General features: G+C 39.1%; 1 protein-coding gene across 1 annotated transcript in view; it reads right to left on the bottom strand.

The window, feature by feature from the left end:
• Positions 1-18,422, bottom strand: part of dnah9 (dynein, axonemal, heavy chain 9) — a 105,773-nt gene that overhangs the window by 34,334 nt on the left and 53,017 nt on the right. Inside the window, exons 40-51 of the mRNA XM_059531710.1 lie at positions 17,825-17,927; positions 16,292-16,531; positions 13,161-13,322; positions 12,554-12,750; positions 11,237-11,399; positions 10,757-10,880; positions 9,439-9,581; positions 8,941-9,102; positions 8,339-8,572; positions 3,471-3,731; positions 2,937-3,362; positions 2,434-2,553 (exon numbers count right to left, since the gene is read on the bottom strand). Coding sequence (XP_059387693.1) covers positions 2,434-2,553; positions 2,937-3,362; positions 3,471-3,731; positions 8,339-8,572; positions 8,941-9,102; positions 9,439-9,581; positions 10,757-10,880; positions 11,237-11,399; positions 12,554-12,750; positions 13,161-13,322; positions 16,292-16,531; positions 17,825-17,927 — 2,335 coding nt within the window. The remainder of the gene's footprint in view (positions 1-2,433; positions 2,554-2,936; positions 3,363-3,470; positions 3,732-8,338; positions 8,573-8,940; positions 9,103-9,438; positions 9,582-10,756; positions 10,881-11,236; positions 11,400-12,553; positions 12,751-13,160; positions 13,323-16,291; positions 16,532-17,824; positions 17,928-18,422) is intronic.

Genomic DNA, 18,422 nt, shown 5'->3' with positions numbered 1-18,422 from the left:
TAATAAAACATTTGGGCTGTTACCAGGCAAATCATTATCAACAAACTCATCTTTTCAATACAGAGGAAATGCAAAAGCTTCATCGGACGTGGCATTTAGATGTATTACACTGTTTAGTGCAGGACAAGAATGCATTTAACCTGCAGTTACAAATGCATGAATAATGTTTTGATATGCCAGACATAAAATGTTGAATGCTCATTTGAAATTATAAAAACTTAATTATAAAAAAAAAAAAATCAAAAGATACTTTAAATGTGAAATTAAAATGGCCAGTATGTGTCAGCAAGTCACTGTTAATAAGTGAGTCATTGCGATTGAACCAAATCATTTAAAAGGTTGATTCATTCAGAAACGAAACACTGTCATGTTGCTCAGAGATGCAAAATTTTGCTTTGGTGGCTGTGTTTGGAATAAATTTTTGTTGTAGAAATAGAGCAAAAACCGGCAATATGGTGTCTAAAATGCAAGTCTCTTAGTTTGCTGTCCTGTTGTAAAAAAAAAAAAAATATATATATATATATATATATATATATATATATAAATATATATATATATAAATATATATATATAAATATAAATATATATTTAATAAATATAAATATATAAATATATATATATATATATATATATCATTGGCGGCTGCTGGTCTTTCAAAGAGGGGAAGCTCATTTTCGGCCTACATTATAACCCTCTGATGGTCTTCATTTGTAGTGACACTCGGGGTCTTTTTGACCCCAGACAATAACATTTCATTTTGTAATAGTAAAATATTTAAATTTTTTACAAATATAATTTTACTCTGTTCATTTATGTTTTTACTAAACTTTGTACAGTTTTTGGAGGATTTAAATCTTTTACATTTCTATAAATAAATAAATATTTATTTAAATAGGCTTTTTTTTTTTTTACAAAAAAAGAAAAAAGCATTTCAGGTAAAATTCACTTCATAAAAGACCCAGATTTCTAACTTTCATACATGGGGATACCATGGATAATTTTATAAGGTTTAATGTAAGATTTTTGCCCATTTTTGGGGAAATTCAGTTTAAAAATTGTAATAAATCACTTTAACCACTAGATGGCTATAGTGTGTGTGTGTGTGTGTGTGTGTGTGTGTGTGTGTGTGTGTGTGTGTGTGTGCGTGCGCGCGCACATTTTCAATCTTAGTTACCAATTCAATTTTGTGGTGGTTCTGCATTTTACAAATATCAAGAAATATTGCCGCAGTTTGTCTTTCGAATACACTTGAGAAATCCGCGATCATGGGACTGAGCGTGAAACAGCTTCACCGACTTCTTATGGTGCAGATCGCTGTCAGTCAAAAGGAGATCGACAGATCCTCCAATCATCACGCGGAAGCCCAGTCTTCATTCACCTCCAGAGACGATGAGCGTCCGTGGGCGGGACATAATCGCAGCATTTATCCAATGACCGTCTAGCTTCGGAGCACTGAAAAAAACTGTTCAAAGAAAGCCCCATTGAAGTCGCTCGGCTTCTTTAGGGAAATGCACTGTGACGCTGCGGGAATGTATGAGAAGAAAATCGAGTCAGCCGACTTGTAGCTGATTAACACAATACATAATACACAATAGTACATATTTGACCGTTGTTTTTTTTTTTTTACATTACGTGGGGTTGATGTCTTGTCGAGATTTTATAAACTGCTAGTTTGGTCTCCCTAGGCAAGCACAGCATACACAGCATAATAGAGTATAAATATGGGCAGGGGTTCACTTCATTTCCTTCAAGTTCAACTTCAGAATATGACGGGGTTTCGTTTTCAGCGGTGTCTGCACCACTAACGCCTGTTTTGACCATCTGCATCTTTCTTGTGATTTTAGCGCCAGTTTGCCCTCCTGCCCATTATTTACTGACATAGCTTCTAGGGAGCGATTTTTTTTTTTACTCAGTAATTAATGTGTTTTAAAATGTAGCGAAGTACAATACTTCAAACTAAATATACTTAAGTAAAAGTAAAATTACAGATTAAAAAAAATACTTAAAAAAGTAGAAGTACACAAAAAAGCTACTCAATTACAGTAACGCGAGTAAATGTAATTCGTTACTTTCCACCTCTGCCTTTAATCCCTGGTCAACACTAAACCCCTCACACACGGTCAGGTCACTGCTGTTCAGCACACAGTTATTCTCAGATCAAACAATCGCTTTAATGAGTAACTCCAGCCAGTGCACTTCATGCAAAGCTAGCGCTGCTGCACATGTTTGTTTGTGTGATTTCCTGCTGACTTAGTGTTGCTGCATGCTTCAACGGACAGCTTAAATGACTTATTCTGGGGGTTTGCTGCATTTTAATTATTATTCAGAATTTTCTTCTGTTTCGCTGGCTCATCTATTTTTTTCTTAATTAAGACAGGAAGCAACAGCTCTGGGTGTAACGTGGTGTTGACGCATGCAGCGCTGGAGACTCACCAGGCGGTTGGCGAGAGCGATGGTGCGTGCCGTGGTCTCAGCCTCCTGTTGGCACCGCAGCTTGTCTGCTGTGGCTTTCTCAAACTTCGCCGTCAGCTTCGCCAAATTCTCATTAAGTTGCTGTCAGGAGAAGAACACAGGCAGAGGATGTTATAAGACAAAACAGGGATAATGAAGTTTTAGTCTCAAGCCACTTGGAAGAAAAATTATTTATATCTGCAAATCTGAAATGAACAAAACAAAAACAAAAAAAAAACACTTTCCACCTTTTGTCTTCAGTATTTCAATAGAACCGTGGTGTGACATATGAATTAATATAATAAAAGATCAAACAAACACTGTTAATATGAGGCCATTTAAGCTGTATGCATACTAAAAAAAGTTTAATCAAAAAGTTGGCTCAACCAGTCAAATTTCTTTGTTTTTCACTCATTTGTAGGTGCTTCATCTGCACGTTCTCCAGTGTTAATAAAGCAGTCAGAACAGTAGAAAACTCTACTCACATTGATTTTTGCCTTGATGACGGAGAGTTTTTCCTGCGCTGCAGCGAGTTCGGCGTCGGCTTTGCTCAGGGCTTGTCTCTTAGGCTCAACCTCGCAGTAAACCTCATAAAACTTCACAATGTTGATGACCCAGGAGCAGAGGCCGGCCGCCGCGTTGGATTTGGCTGCTATCAGCTCAGGGCTGAATTCTGGGTCCCCTAGGTAAGGCTGGATGGCTTTGAGACAGTTCTCATGGATGTTTTCCTTTTTGAAATTGACCAAGGCGTCGAGGAAGGCGTCCACCTTAGCCATCATGACTTTAGCAGCCTTCCAGCTGCGGTCCTTGGGAACACGCCCACCGGGGGCCATGAGGACCATCACAGCGGCTGTGACGTTTGTCACGGCGGCTACAGGAGAGCCGAAAGACTTCAGCTCCGTCAGATTGTTCTGAAGACAAGAGTCAAAACAAGATATACATACAGTCAGCAAACCTTCTATACATAGCATTCTATATAAATCCATTGTCAATAATGCAAATGTATGGGGAAATCAGACCTTGTTGAGAGTGTTCAGAGCCTCCTGTGCCGCTATGAGCGCAGGTTCTGCTTTAGCCAGGTCCTCCTCACAGTCTCTCTGTTTCCGCGTCACCTCCTCAGCGATGCAGGCCACCTTCTGCTCCTCTTCATCAGCCACCGCCTTCTCCCGCGCCACCTTCTCCGTCTCCACACCCACAACCTGGATCAGTTTATCTGCGCTCTCGTTCTTCAGCTTCAGCTCTACTTCCTGTGCCGCCAGCTTGGCCTTCAGATCGTCCACCTAAGAGAAAGAAAAACAGCTGAGTATTGGGATGCGGTACATACAGAACATCAACAGTGCGTAACTGAAGAAACGAATGGTGGTGACCACTTCAAACATTATCAGAAACCATGAATAAGAAACATCATGACAGGTTATGCTGTCTTTTTAAAATCAGGGCTGTTGCATGAGAAAAATATACAGAAGCAAAGAAATCACGGGACAATCATGATGATTCTTAACAACGGAGCACAGAAAATGACAGCTGTTTGTAAATAAATAGTCTACTTGCATACATATTTGCAACATTTTATTTCTTAGGCCTTATGCAATTCTCTCAAATGTGTTGTGTATGCAGACCATTTGCAGCTTATGTGGATTTTAAAAATAATAAGAACTAAAATGCTGTAATAATACTGTTCATGATACCTAATGTGTAATGTGTCGAACCTTATTATAAAGTGGCATCATATGTGCTGTGTTTATTCCCTATTAAAGTTTGTTGGGGAACTTGCCGTTATCAGCTAATTGCATCAGCAGTTGTTCTGCATAACAGCCTATTTGTTTTTGTTCTACACTCATTGTTAAATCCTATTAGTGATATTATCAGAGAAATGAGCGCTCAAAGATTTAACTGATAAATGACAATCACTCGATTGTGAAGAAGCGCTGTTCACAGAGATATGACAGCTGAACGTTTTTTAAATAAACTATTTCTGTTTGGGTTGAGCTGCTGGCACTTATTCAAACAGAGGCCAACTGGGAAAAGCCAATCAGGAGAGAAAACTGGGTGAAATACACAATTAGCTGAAAACTGTTGTCAGACGCAATCCAAAGCAACACGACGTGGCTTGTGAAGCAAACAAACAGTCAAATACAGCAATCCCAAGCAAACTCCTCTCGAATCTGTTTCCTTTCTCCAGAATCCAAATGAGCTGATTAGCCTTAAGAAAATGAGACGTCAGGGATGAACTGCCCTCAGATAGCAAAACCGTGCAATACCCACAAAATCAAGTTGCTATCATGTGGGTAATTAAACTGATGAATAGGAGGTAAAGACGAAGGAGGACTAATTGCCCAGAAAGCGCAGTAAGACAGCGCTCTTATGGCTCTTGGTGGAAGTTTCTCCCTCTCTGCTCCTCAAACTACATGAAACACCTAATGATCCTCTTCAGTTGAAAAAAGCAGATCATCCTCACAAGTTCACATCAAAGAGCACGCGCCTAATATTGCATTGTTAAAATACTGTAAATCATCTCCAAAGAGACCGTTTGAGATGAAAAGGCAAAAGGACTCTTCGATAATAGACAATAGACGCTGTTGTTATCATCAACCACAAAGCTGGACTGATCTCCGTCATCTTCATAAACATGCTTATCTTGAGCAAAAGAAAAACAATGCAGATTCTCATTTAGACATGAACTGCTTAATGAGTGGCTATAAAACGGGTACATTCACCCCTACGCCCCCAAATGTGGGCAGGGACCAACTAGCTTGAATTGATATCCGCTCTCCTCTAATTACATGTTACAGGGTCCCACCTCAATAAAGCAACATCAATAAACTTTCTGCCTCGTTAACAGCTACTTTTAATTTTGATTTCTAGCCAGGCCGACTCTCCTCTCATCGCTAATGTAAAGAGGTTATTCTGGTGGGCGAGGATCGCTAACAGCACTATCGGATATATCTCGTGTATGTGTGAATTCTGACTTTACATTTTCCCCTCCTGACACTTGCAAGCACAATCTCAGCACACAAATGAGCTTTCTGATAGCTTTTCCACTGAAGGGTGGAGGGACGGGGACGAAGCGCTGAAGCCATTACCTGAGAAGAGCGTTTGAGCCGGTCTGCACCGGCGGGATTAACACGTAAGGAAGCATAAAGCAGCTCAAACAGAAGGACACATTAGATAAGTTATAATGTCTCAGTCATAATAATTAGCACAGTGTAGCTGAGAACACAATTATTGCTAATAAGGAGATGTCTTTTGTGCTTGACTTAATGACGTCATTGGCGATGATTGCCCTTGATTCAAGCCTTCGGTTTACCCGTGCTCATAACATTAGCACAGAATCAGTTCAGAATCAATCACCAAAAGAATCGGTTCGGTTCAGATGCTCTGTGTGTCGGTCTGCTTCACACTGAATCACACATGCACAGTATCATCAGCTCCTCGGTTCTCGAATTAGACGCGTCTGACAGAAACGGTTCTTGACTCGAGAACGAGTCAATCTTTCGTTTGTTATCTGGCTCGGCTCTGTGTTCATCTTCAGTTCTCTCTTCACAGCAGTTTAGTCAGTGTACTGTTTGAGTAAATGAATTACTCTGGGATATTGGTTTGTTTTAACTCAGAGGGAGTGTCAGCCACATTAAAAAAGTTAACCGCTTAAGTCATTTATAGAGTAATGACTCCGGTTACATCGAGTGATTCGTTCGCGAACCGGATATCACAAACTGCAGTGTTTTGAACACGCTCACAACAGACACGGAAGAGAAGACAATGCTGAATAAAGTCGTAGTTTTTGCTATTTTTGGACCAAAATATATTTTCGATGCTTCAACAAATTCTAACTGACCCTCTGATGTCACATGGACTACTTTGATGGTGTTTTTCTTACCTTTCTGGACATGGACAGTATACCGTACACAGTTTCAATGGAGGGACTGAAAGCTCTCGGACTAAATCTAAAATATCTTAAACTCTGTTCCGAAGATGAACGGAGGTCTTACGGGTTTGGAACAACATGAGGGTGAGTCATTAATGACATAATTTTAATTTTAATTACTCACCCTCATTTCATTTCAAATCCGTAAGGCCTTCTTTCATCATTGGAACACAAATTAAGATATTTTTGATGAAATCCCAAGAGCTTTCTGACCCTCCCATAGACAGCAAGGGTACTACCATGAATCATGATCAAGGCACTGAAACATTGTATGGACATCAGTAAAAAAAAAAAAAAAACAATTACTTTATTCAACAGTTCTTCAGTAGCACCACCCACATGCTTGGTGATGCTCTCTAAAATGGCACCGGGTGATGCAGAGGAGAATTGTTAAAGTGTTGGATTCATCAAAAATATCTTAATATCTTTGTGTTCTGAAGATAAATGAAGGTCTCACAGGTTTGGAACGACATGAGGCTGAGTAATTAATGACCGAATTTTCATTTTTGGGTGAACAATACCTTTAAGTAAAGTGTTATCCAAATTTCTTATGAATTAGCACAAGGCCTCATTGATCTGAGCTTATGCTCCTCAGTTTTTCAGTGAATATTGACAAAAAAAAAATTCCCTCAAAAACTGGTCAAATAAGGTGTACGATCAATCAGTTCCAAAAAGAAACCTGAGCTGAAATCTACTGTACTCTGGGTTATGGGATCAAATCCTCAACAGTAAGTTTGAATAACAGTAATAGTATTGCTCACCTTACATGTTTAAATTATACAGTAGGCCATAAAACCACATTACAGAAAAGAATGACATTTTCCTAACACAGTAATCATAGATCAATAGAAGAAGCCAGCAGGCTGACCGGGTGATGTTTTTGACAGACTTGCTCCATTAGCGGTGTTGGGAGAATGACAGGGACAGTAATATGTTTGCTGGGAACAGTAACACTGAAAGCACATCGTACGCCACTCGAATATAAAACACCAGCAGCATAAACATTAAAGCTGAACTGCATCAGACTCCTACTGGCTCCTTACATGAGGCGCATGTGTTTCATTTACATTCAAGAGGACCTATTAATGAAGAATATGTATGCTGAGCACTGAAAACATAAATTAGCTAATGGTACATGAATTTATAGCATGGAAATGAATCTTATAGCTGAGCTGCAAGCACTCACTCCAATGCTTTTAATGCATGTCCCGCTTTACCTTCTGTAATATACTGTAATTAGTTTTATCAGTTTCACCTCCACTCTACCATTATTATGTACAAATAATTAAATACAAAGAATCAATAAAAGTGTTTAACTGTAAGGACAGCAATGACAGAACAACTAGCTCTGTCAGGACCTATATCATCGAAGATGACTTACATTTAGCAAACAGTTTGGATTAGCGGTGTGATTCTGTTCTGAGCAAGAACTTCCTTCGCATCAATGCAGTCTAGCGTGGATGAGAGCAGGGAGAGCAGCAATACCCCCCCCCCCCCCAGGGTGAACAGAACAGAACCAAATTAAATGTATTGCAGATATCTTTAATGTTTAATAATTTAATATAAATATTTCAGAAATTACTCTGATTCAAAGGGGAATCAGAAACCGATCCTGACTGGACAAGAGGAGGAGCTGGGGATGGAGGAGGTTCATTAGCTATTGATCAATGTGAAAGCTGCTGATAATACTGAAGGACCTTATATATGGGTGCTGTGATAGGTTTTGCATCCCTATAGGCAGATGTGGATCAGCTGATGCGAGCTTGACTAACATGACATGCCAGAACTATCGCTTTCGCTTGGTTTTACTGGAAGCAGCCAAATAATCATAAATGCCAGTAAGTGATTAAATATTTATCATGTCATTTATTATGCTATGCTGAGTGAGTAATTCTGGGTTTATAGTTAATTGACATTACAAGATCAGGGCCTGATTTTGAACAGGCACACAAAGAGACACACCTGAGCTGTCGTACTGTTCAGCTTCTCCAAGCCATTTTCCAGTCGCTCCATCTTGGAGGTCAGGTCTTTCTTCTTGAGCGCCAGCAGGTTCCCGTACAGCTTGATCTGCTCCAGGAAGGACTTGGGTGTGGTGTAGTTGTATCGCCGCTCGTTGGCCAGGTAGTCTTTAGAGGTCTTGTTCACGCTAATGTGTACGTACGCCATGAATTTGCTCACCGAGTCCTTCACCTCTGGCTAGATCAGTGAAAAAAATGCAGTTCATACATGAAATATAATTACCAGAATATTGCCTGAAATTTCATACTACTGAGTCGTCACAGCTGTTTAATTTCCCCTTGAAATATAATGCAGAAACTGACTGCACAGTGCTTGGCCAATCTAATTATGTTCTTCATGACTTGAGGCACCTCAGAAAAAAAAAAAAATATATAATCACACTCTGCATTTTCTCTTGAATATATTAGATGACATTGAGACGCATTATTGCGGTCTGAGAGGTGCATCTGTCTAACCAACTGAGACCTTTAGTGCTCTGGATTGAGTGAATCATGATAAAACGATTTGATGAAGATGTTTTGTTTCTGAGTTGATTGTCGTCTCACCTGGACATGCTCCACGTCCTGCAGGAACCTCAGGCTGACCGACTCTAGCGCCTCCTGTGGCCACTCGTGGAACCAATCGATGGCGGTGCAGTTGACCACCGCAGGAAACTTCCTGCTGCGTACCCTCAGCTTACTGCCCACTGGAGAGAAACACAGCGCCACCTGTAGGACAACATCAGTGTTGGTTAAACACTCTCCAGCATTTAAAACAGCCAGAAACCTTGGAGTTATGATTGATGATCAGCAGAATTCATTCATCCATCCATTTAACCATCCATCTATCCGCCCATCTAGTCATCCATCCATCCACCCATCCATTCATCCATCTGTTCATCAGAACCAGCCCTCAGACAGACCGCCTCTCTGTTTGTGTTGATCTGGTCTCATTGTGAAAGCTGAGACTCGGTGTGTGAAGCTTTACAGAGGCAGTTCGGAGCCTAATCTTTCTCACAGGCTGTGGGAGTATAATGGCTTCATGAATCACTCCTGCTCACGTACTTTGAGTTGCCTACGGACACGGTCGATGAAGAACTTCCAGCAGTTCTCCCTAGTGTCCATCAGACCCTGGCCACGCACTTCATTCCTTAAAGAACCGATGATGTTCTCCACCTCATCATCAGGGAAGAGGTCTGGGATTTCACCTGTGATGAAGACAAAACGATGATAATGGACACAGAGCAGCGAGACAGATACTGGCAACATCTGAGAGCATGATATCAGTCTTACAAAGGAATAATACAGCACTCTGAAAGATGGAAAAAGCCAACGGCATTATAAATATGCCGTAGACCATAGGAAAATAATAAAACACTCTGAAAAATGACAGTAGGCCATGATTTAGGCTGTAGACCTGGGAAATATAGCTAAAACAATCATACTTCATACTTAGAAATTATTTAAGTGGGTGATTTGAATTAACAAACCATTTTTTCAACCAAATATTCTCTGTGACATTTAGATTCAAAATGTGTAAAGCAAGTACAGTAAAAAAAACACAATTTTCACACAGTTTTTCACACAATTTTTCACAAGATGGACAATACATGGATCAATATATTATTTAAAAAGCAATAATTACCTACATACAGTAATCATTTGCTAAAATGAAATACATTGGTAACAAATATGCATATTAATAATATTCATTGTATCATCATAATTTTAATATAGTTATTAATACTGTTGTTTGTTGTTGTTAACTTTTAAAAATAATGCTGTAAATATTTTATTATACCTTTTTTTAAAAACATACAATCAGGCTACTGAAGCAGTTAATTGAACAGTGAAGATTCAAACAAATCATTGAATTCATATTTAATTATTTAAAATGAGGAATACATTAATACAAATGACAACTGCTTACTAAAATAAAAAATAAATCTCATTAGTTAAAAAAAACATTAATCATCATCAACAATTTAATATTTTATTTTTATTATTATTTTTGTTGTTGTTGTTAATAATAAATGATGATAATATATTTCTATTGAATACCTTTTTTTCTTTTACTAACATACAGAGAAGCTATTGTTAACAGTGAACATTTTCATATGATTCAAATTAACCATTGAATTGATTTTTTGAAACAATGATTCACAGTAATTAATTTTAAAATATATATATTGAAGTGTAAATCAGAGACACTGTTGAACCAATCTCCTTCAAGGAAGGAAGGTGAAAGTAGTCTAATGACTCAGTCTTATATTTCCTTCATATTTCCAGCCATATTATCACAAATATACCCCATGCATATCATCTGGCAGAGAAAGCGAGCTCTACGTGATGCCAGTGGGCACAGACACACAGCAAAGCTTACCAGATGCTAAAAGGTCATTCACCAACACGAGGAACTTCTCATCTGCGACCTGGGCATCTGTCATGAGGAGCACCGTGCCAATATTCTTCACACCAGCTTTAACGTACAACGCGCCCAGATCGGTCTAAAAATACACAAAACAACAGTTGTACGCCATGAGCTCCTCGTCCTGGAACAGTCCCAGCAGAACGCTAAGAGATGAAACATTACAGGCATGAAGGCAGATGAGCTCTGCAATCTCATATTGTGCTCAAGAGCTCCTCTGGTAATTGCATAATATTCCAATATTTTTTCAGACTTTTGCAGGGCAGAGTGTGAATTTGAAGCAAGGTGATCTATACTCTGGCGAGGAGCATTTCAATGAATATTTGATAGGGCAAATAGCAAGCGGTTTCAGTGGAGACTCGGTGAGATTCAGAGCAATGGAAGCCGCTCTGCAAGCATATTTTGTTTTGGTTCAGGCTAATAAACGGAGCTCACCTTGAGATCAGGGATGCCGTATCCTTTCTTCAGAGTGATCTGAAAGACCTCCAGGGAGCTGATGAACGCCGCCAGCCTGGTCAGGCTCTGCTTCCCGCTGCCGCCCACCCCGACCAGCAGAGCATTTCCCCGCGGAGACTCCAGGATCCGATTGATACGGCAGCTGAAGCAGGAGAGACGAAGGTCAGAAGGGTTAAGGAGATCAAACAGAGTCATGCGGAGGAAGAACCAAACTTCATCCTGCTGAGTAATGCCTAGCTCCAAGAAAAGTCCTGAAAAATCAACCACTAACATTAGCTTACTGGTTTATCAATGGATAGTATTTATTATATAGTGTGTGATTTTAACATAGCAGGGCAATCCAATAACAGCAAAATTTACTGGAATGAAGACTTATTTTAACACAAATCTGAAAGCGGATTTATTTATTATTTGGTCAGTACAGTTTAAAATCGCGACAAAACCAAATATCCCCGGTGATTTGGTCTGATGCAAAACTGCACAGACATAATAAAACAATCAATTCGTTGGTGGGTTGCTAGTCAGTTAATTGGTTTTAAGGACGTTTTAACATTTAATACATCCTAATTAAATCAAATTAATTTTATTCAGAATGTTTTCATTTATTTATTTACACATTGTCAGCAACCTATTTTGGGTAAAAGTAGGAAAAAATAATATTTCCCTCTAAAGAAATCTGAAGTAAACACATGCAAAAATAGAAGTGCCACCATAAATAGAGTTTAAGTCTGTTTAAAAACAGCACTAGACGCGCAAAAAAGAGGTCCATCGAAATGTGTTTGAGTGTGAATTAAAAAGGGCAAATTTATAGAAACATAATAACTTTCGTCAAGCTGATATCAAACTTTCTTAGGGGGTTTTAGCATGTTTTGAAACTAACTAGCTTTCTAATCTTTTTCTATTCTACCTGTTTTCTTTTCATTTATTATACAATTAACAAAAGCAAAAAAGACCTCTAACACTAGCTTGCTCTATTCTTTTTCTATTCTATCTGTTTCATTTTATTTATTATATTAATAAATAAAAGCCCATGCTACATGTACTGCATTAAGCTAACTGAGACTTGTTATAGCCCTTATATATCATTGCTCTTTTGTTGATTTTGATTGCTTCCATTGTACTCATTTGTACATCGCTTTGGATAAAAGCTTCTGCTAAATGTAAATGTTTTGCTGTATACAGTAGTACACTATCGTAACTGATCCAGCACTGTTTTATGGTGTACTGTACGTTACACAGTCTAAAGTAGTGCCAAGATGTTAATCCATCAGCAGAAGCTCTTTCAGGCTTTCTTACATATGAGACATGGCATCCTCGAACAGAACAAGGTTTATAGCCGCGTTGACTTCGTTGTAGCTGTCAAGAGCTTCCAGCAGGGTCTTGTTCAGGCTCCCCCAGGACTGCACTGCCATGTATTTGGGTTCACCGATGCCCGTGGCGAAATGACAGTACATATTCATGGCCCTGGTCTCCTCTAGGGTCTCCTCCATATCCTGGTGGGAATAAAAAAAAGGCCTTACAACTTCATGAAATATTAAAAGGTGAATAACTAAGGTTGAGCGCTTCTGCCTTGGGAGGGAGCTCATGTAAATCAAACGATCGCCACCCTGAGAATTCATAGGGGTTGGAGACTTTTCCCTCTCCAAAACCAATGGAAATCTGTGTATTTCATGTGTTGTCAACACATGTATGTCAGGTGATTAGATATTCCTTTAAAGGTGAGCAGAAGTGAAAAGGGAAAGTATGAGTTCTCTCCTTCACTTTCCTGTAGAGTGTTCATCATGAGCCTCAGGAGGAGAGAAAAACACCAGAAATCATTTTTTTCCCCATTTTGCTGGACTGGCAGGGTTTTGCTCTGATTAGCATTGGCCTTTAATGAGTCTTTCCAGTCAAACAAACTCACCTCGTAGAACTTTTTCACCGTTTCTGACTGCAGCTTGTCAAAGATTTCAAAATCTCTGTCTTCCACCATCTTGTCGCGGTAAACCCGGTTGGACTCGTGGAGGTAGATCTTCACCAGGTCCTGGGGAGTCTTCAGACACTCGCTGGTGCAAAACAGGATGCCCTGAAATCAAACGGACAAACCGCAATAACAGGGTTAGCGTTTCTCCAGACATTTCAAACGTCAAACTCCTCAGTGGCAAAGCAATAAAACAAAAGCAGATATCATAACAATTCAACGGGGAAAGATGCTCAAAAACACTGAACTGTTGGAGTGTAAAGAGAGAAGAACAAGCCATTGATTTCTGACCACCAGTGATTTTGGGAAAGAACTACAACTGATCCATCTAATACCATATATTGGACCACTTTAAACTCTACCATCGTCTAAAGAGACTAAGAGGGATTTTAGGCACCAGAACAGGCGTAGTTTTTAAATTTCATCATCCTTTGTGTCAATGTACTACAGAACACAGCACTGCTACATGTCTTTAAAAGTGACCGAGACACAATCATCAATGTCCTAAATAAGAAGATTGATCCAAAAATTGACCTGGGAACCTTGGGTAAGACCAGTAGTCATTCTGCATGCTCGAATGGATCCCTGAAAGCATCATCTGGTTTGATCCAGAACTCAAATTCATATTGATTAACCATCAGGAGGAAAGATAAAACAGCCTCTCGGCTGTGAGGTGTGATCCAGAGTCCATGCACCGCTCCAAAGAGTGTCTAAGGCTGGATATACAACGAGCATCTGTCTGATTTGTCCTCAGCTTTTATTCGGACATTCTGGAGCTCCTCTGACTTTGCTACAGCTCTTCATCACTGGAGAATGAGCTTTATTCTAGCACAGACCTGTCTGAACACACCACGTTCAGATGCTTTCTTCCTCTGGTAAAGCTACATAAAAGCTCTCAAAACAAAGTATATAAGTTCTAAATCAAACTAACAATCAATAAAACTGCAATAAACATGTCTATTTTAGACATGTCTATTGGATTCTAATCGACCGTCCAGCAAATCTGCAATCCATAAATTTCTGAATCTACTCGCCAACGCTGGATGTTTCATCAGAATATAAACAACCTTTAAAACGAACGTTGCACATTCCCAATCTTTAACTTTGTCTGAACCACATTTCCACATGTAAAATTCATCACTTCAGCATTTCATCACACTCTGTGGTTGCAGTGTAAATGTAAAAATGTAAAAATAATATAAATGACACATATATAAACAAATGGTTTCCTGTTGTAATTTTTGTAAAGATTGATATAAAAGATTTCACAAAATATACTGTGAATATATACTATACAAAACTGTTTGTTTGTCTTAAATGTATTATTTTATTTTAAATGTACTTACTTACTTATATATACACGTATTATTGTAAATCACTCTTTGTTTAAACAGTTTCCACGACTTAAAGTCTGGGATAAGAGTATGAAATCCATACATAGTAGGCTTTTAACATTTAAAATAGGTTTTTCTTCAGACAAAGTTGCCAACAAGACATAGAACAAAAATAAAAAAGTTCATTTAATTATTAAAAAAAGTCGGAGAGGAAAACTACCCAAAACACCCCAATTCAGATTCAGAATTGATTAAATTCTAAAGCTGTAAATGCTCCATAAAGCTGAACCTGCTGCTGCTGTTCATTATTCTGCACTCCTGCACTGCAGTGAATCTCAGTTGCACACACAGCTCTTCAGACGCCATTTCCACAGAGATGAGCCTCCTTTGAAAACAAATAAATCAAACCGATGGCCCATCACTGCTCAGTGAGATACAGGTCCAGTCACGGCCGGACAGCGCCTGAGGAACTTCGTTCTGATGACATACGGCAGTGCTTCCCATCCAGTCCTCAACAGAGCCTAATTATCCCAGAATTTCTTCACACCCGGGCTATAAATTAATGTATTCACGTCAATCACCACGCTGAAATGAAGTACCTACCGGCAGCATCTGAAAAAAGACCAAACTTTTTTCAAATGGGAAACTATTTCCTGGCTGTGGGGCAAACAGGCTGCCTTTTAATTTTTTTTAAAGAGTTCACAAAAACAAATTGGATAAGATTGCGCCTTTGGGGCCCTCTCGGTGTAACAGGAGACTTTTAATAGTCTGTATCGCCAACCAATTAAAGAGGTCCGAGAAATAACCAGCAATCGCCGCTGTCTAGATTGAACAGAAACACTGAACATGCAGTCAAGACAGAGCTGCAGACGGAGCCTTATGGAAAGCTCAGAGGGAACGTGTCGTGAGATCTGCTGTGAGGCAGTGGTGTGTCTCTGTCCTCTGGCAGCTGAACTGTGAGCTGAATTAGTAAGGCAGAACTAAGGGCCGCACTTCAAATGTTCCTTCAGCTGCGTCTCATCTGCTCCTTTCTCCCACTCTCATTTCGCTTCATTACTCCGACTGCAGCCACAACAATGAGTGGAGCTTCTGAGGCTATTCTCTTCTTTTCCAGCTTTCATCATTGCTAAAGCGAGGAAACGGGGCTCAGTAAAGCTGTTTTAAAACAATGAAATCCAAAGGTCTAATCCAGCACAATAACAAGAACTGGGACAGCAGAGCCGCACTTAAAAGGTTGAAGGACTGAACTGTTTATGCATCTGGATAATGATGTTGACTTCCTTAACTGGGTTGAGAATGGAGTGGATTTAAATGTGACCACAAGCGTGTCTGCAAGTTAGAAGAACAAATCCATTTTATAAGTCATTTTATGCCTTTGTCAGAATGTGCACATGGAAAAAAAAATCCATGGGTGAATTAATTATTCATTTCTGACTGCAAAGAGAAACACTGATACAGTAGGTGGCTTTATGACAGCACTATTTCATGACCTGTTCTAGAGTTAATCAATCTGCATCTCATCTCAAAGTGATAGAAAGGAATCATTCTCATCAAACTCAGAGCTCATGACTTGTATTAAAATGAATATTAGACACAGACCAGATTATAAAACTTTCTCTAGCTGAAAAGAGCGAGACGGAACAGCAGGTAAGTCATTTCCTCACACTGATTGCCAGGATTAATGTTTAGTTTATCATGGAAAGATCCCAACTGGAGTCTACTGGAGTGTGATGGGAGTACCTGGAATATGTTGGAGAGGTCGCGCAGGTTGAAGATGTAGTGGAACTTGATGGCGGTGGGCAGGAAAGTTGCGGTGATGCGCTGATGGAAGGCCAGGGCCAGCTGGACCAGCTGAGAGCAGCTCTTCTGCAGAATGGCTGGGAATCCCTCGCCGCGCAGATGCTGACTCAAGATGCTGCAGTAGATGGTGTTCAGAGCGTCCACACCGGGAAACGAGAGCGCAAACACTGAGAAATGCCTCTGAAATAAACCAGTCGTTCAACAGCTTCACATTAAACCACACGCTTGCGTTTCAACAGCTCATATTATATCATACAAAATACAATTATCATTGTCATGTCTGATTCTCAACATTCTCAAAATATGTGTTCAGCAGAAGAAAGACACTTGTACAAGTTTGGATGAGGTAGCTGGCCAATCAGAGCTTGCTTTTTCAGAACGTGATTTTTGTAAAATTTCAGAACGCGTTTCAGAAAAGCAGGGCATAGAGGAGAAACAATAATGTGCATTATATGGAAAATAAAGTGGGTTTTTTTTTTTTTTTTTTTTTTACTTTTTTTACAGTTACAGTTTAAAATAGCTTTTATATATATATATATATATATATATATATATATATACTGTCAAATATGTTTTATTCCTGTGATCAAAGCTGAATTTTCAAGTCTTCAGTGTCACATGATCTTCAGAAATCATTCTAATATGCTGATTTGCTGCTCAAAAAAAATTCTGATTATTATCAATGTTGAAGATATTTCAGCTGCTGAATATTTTTATGGAAACGGTGATAGTTTTTATTAATGTTTTTCAGTATTCTTTGATGAACTGAAAGTTTAAAAGAACAACATTTATTTGTAATATCATTTTTCTTTGTCATAAATAATGTTTTAATCAATATAATGTATCAATGCTGAATAAACATATTAAAAAAATAGATCAGTAGTGTAAAATGCATCTAAATCTAACAGTATAGTTTTTAAATGATCTTCTAAACAGTAGTGTGTGTGTGTGTGTGTGTGACTGTACTTGTGAGGACCAAATGTCTTCACTTAGGCTGATGATACACGATACCATAACAATATTGTGCATATTCATTACTGTGATATATGCATTACCATGCATAACATGTCTAGTTGCCGTCAGTGGGTAACTAGCTGAGACACAGGGCTCACGACTGATCTAAAGTATCCAGACAGAAATCTGTTACCCATTCTCAGTGGGAAAATGCCCAAGCAACATTGCTCAAAAAGTTACCCCATGTATCATACGCCTTACATTATATTGTAAAATACTCTGACCAACCAGTAATGAGGACGATTTACTTATACTAAAGGTATATAAATCAGGCAAAACATAGTTGATGTAAATCTAGTGTTTTACATATGTGTCTGTGATGGCTAAGTTTAGGGGTGGGGTTAGGTGATCATTAACCTGATAGAAAATCAACGGAAGTTATAGCGAAACAAACAAATGTAGTGACAGCGAGCTCTGTGTCAGACAGACTGTGCTGTAGAGTCTCTCTGATATCAGTACCTGGAGGCGAGGGTTGATGGTGAAGCTGCCGGCCGTCGGGTTCATGCAGGACACGTACTGCACATTGTGAATCTCCTTCAGCTGCAGCTTGCTCCTGTCGTACCTGAGAGGACACGGTGTTCATCAGTCACACACAAACACGATCTGTATGCGCGGCGCGTCTGCGCTAAAGCCACTGCGGCCCACAGATACACTGACTTCAGCTGCTCTCAGCTCATCTCAGATCTAACAGACACACCAGAGACGCCTGCAACAGGACCATCTCAAACACATACATTTGGACACTGACACTGGCTCTGTATGCCACCAGAAGAATAGAATAAAAATGAAATTAAAGTGCAAACTTTAAGCTTTAATTCAAAGGGTTGAACAAAAATATAACATAAAATGCTTAGGGGCTCAAATGTAATTGAACAAATAAATGAAAATTCATTTTTTTATATTTTGTTTAGAATCCATTATATAACTGTAACTTGAATATGTTTTGGTCAGCAGCTTAAATGATAAATATTGTGCCTGTGTCCAAATATATATGGACCTAATTGTATGCTGGATAACAACATACAATACTCATGTAACCAAAGCCATGAATGTAGCA

Source organism: Carassius carassius, chromosome 40, assembly GCF_963082965.1.
Source record: "Carassius carassius chromosome 40, fCarCar2.1, whole genome shotgun sequence".
Lineage (NCBI taxonomy): Eukaryota > Metazoa > Chordata > Actinopteri > Cypriniformes > Cyprinidae > Carassius > Carassius carassius.
This window is presented reverse-complemented; position numbering and strand designations above follow the sequence as displayed.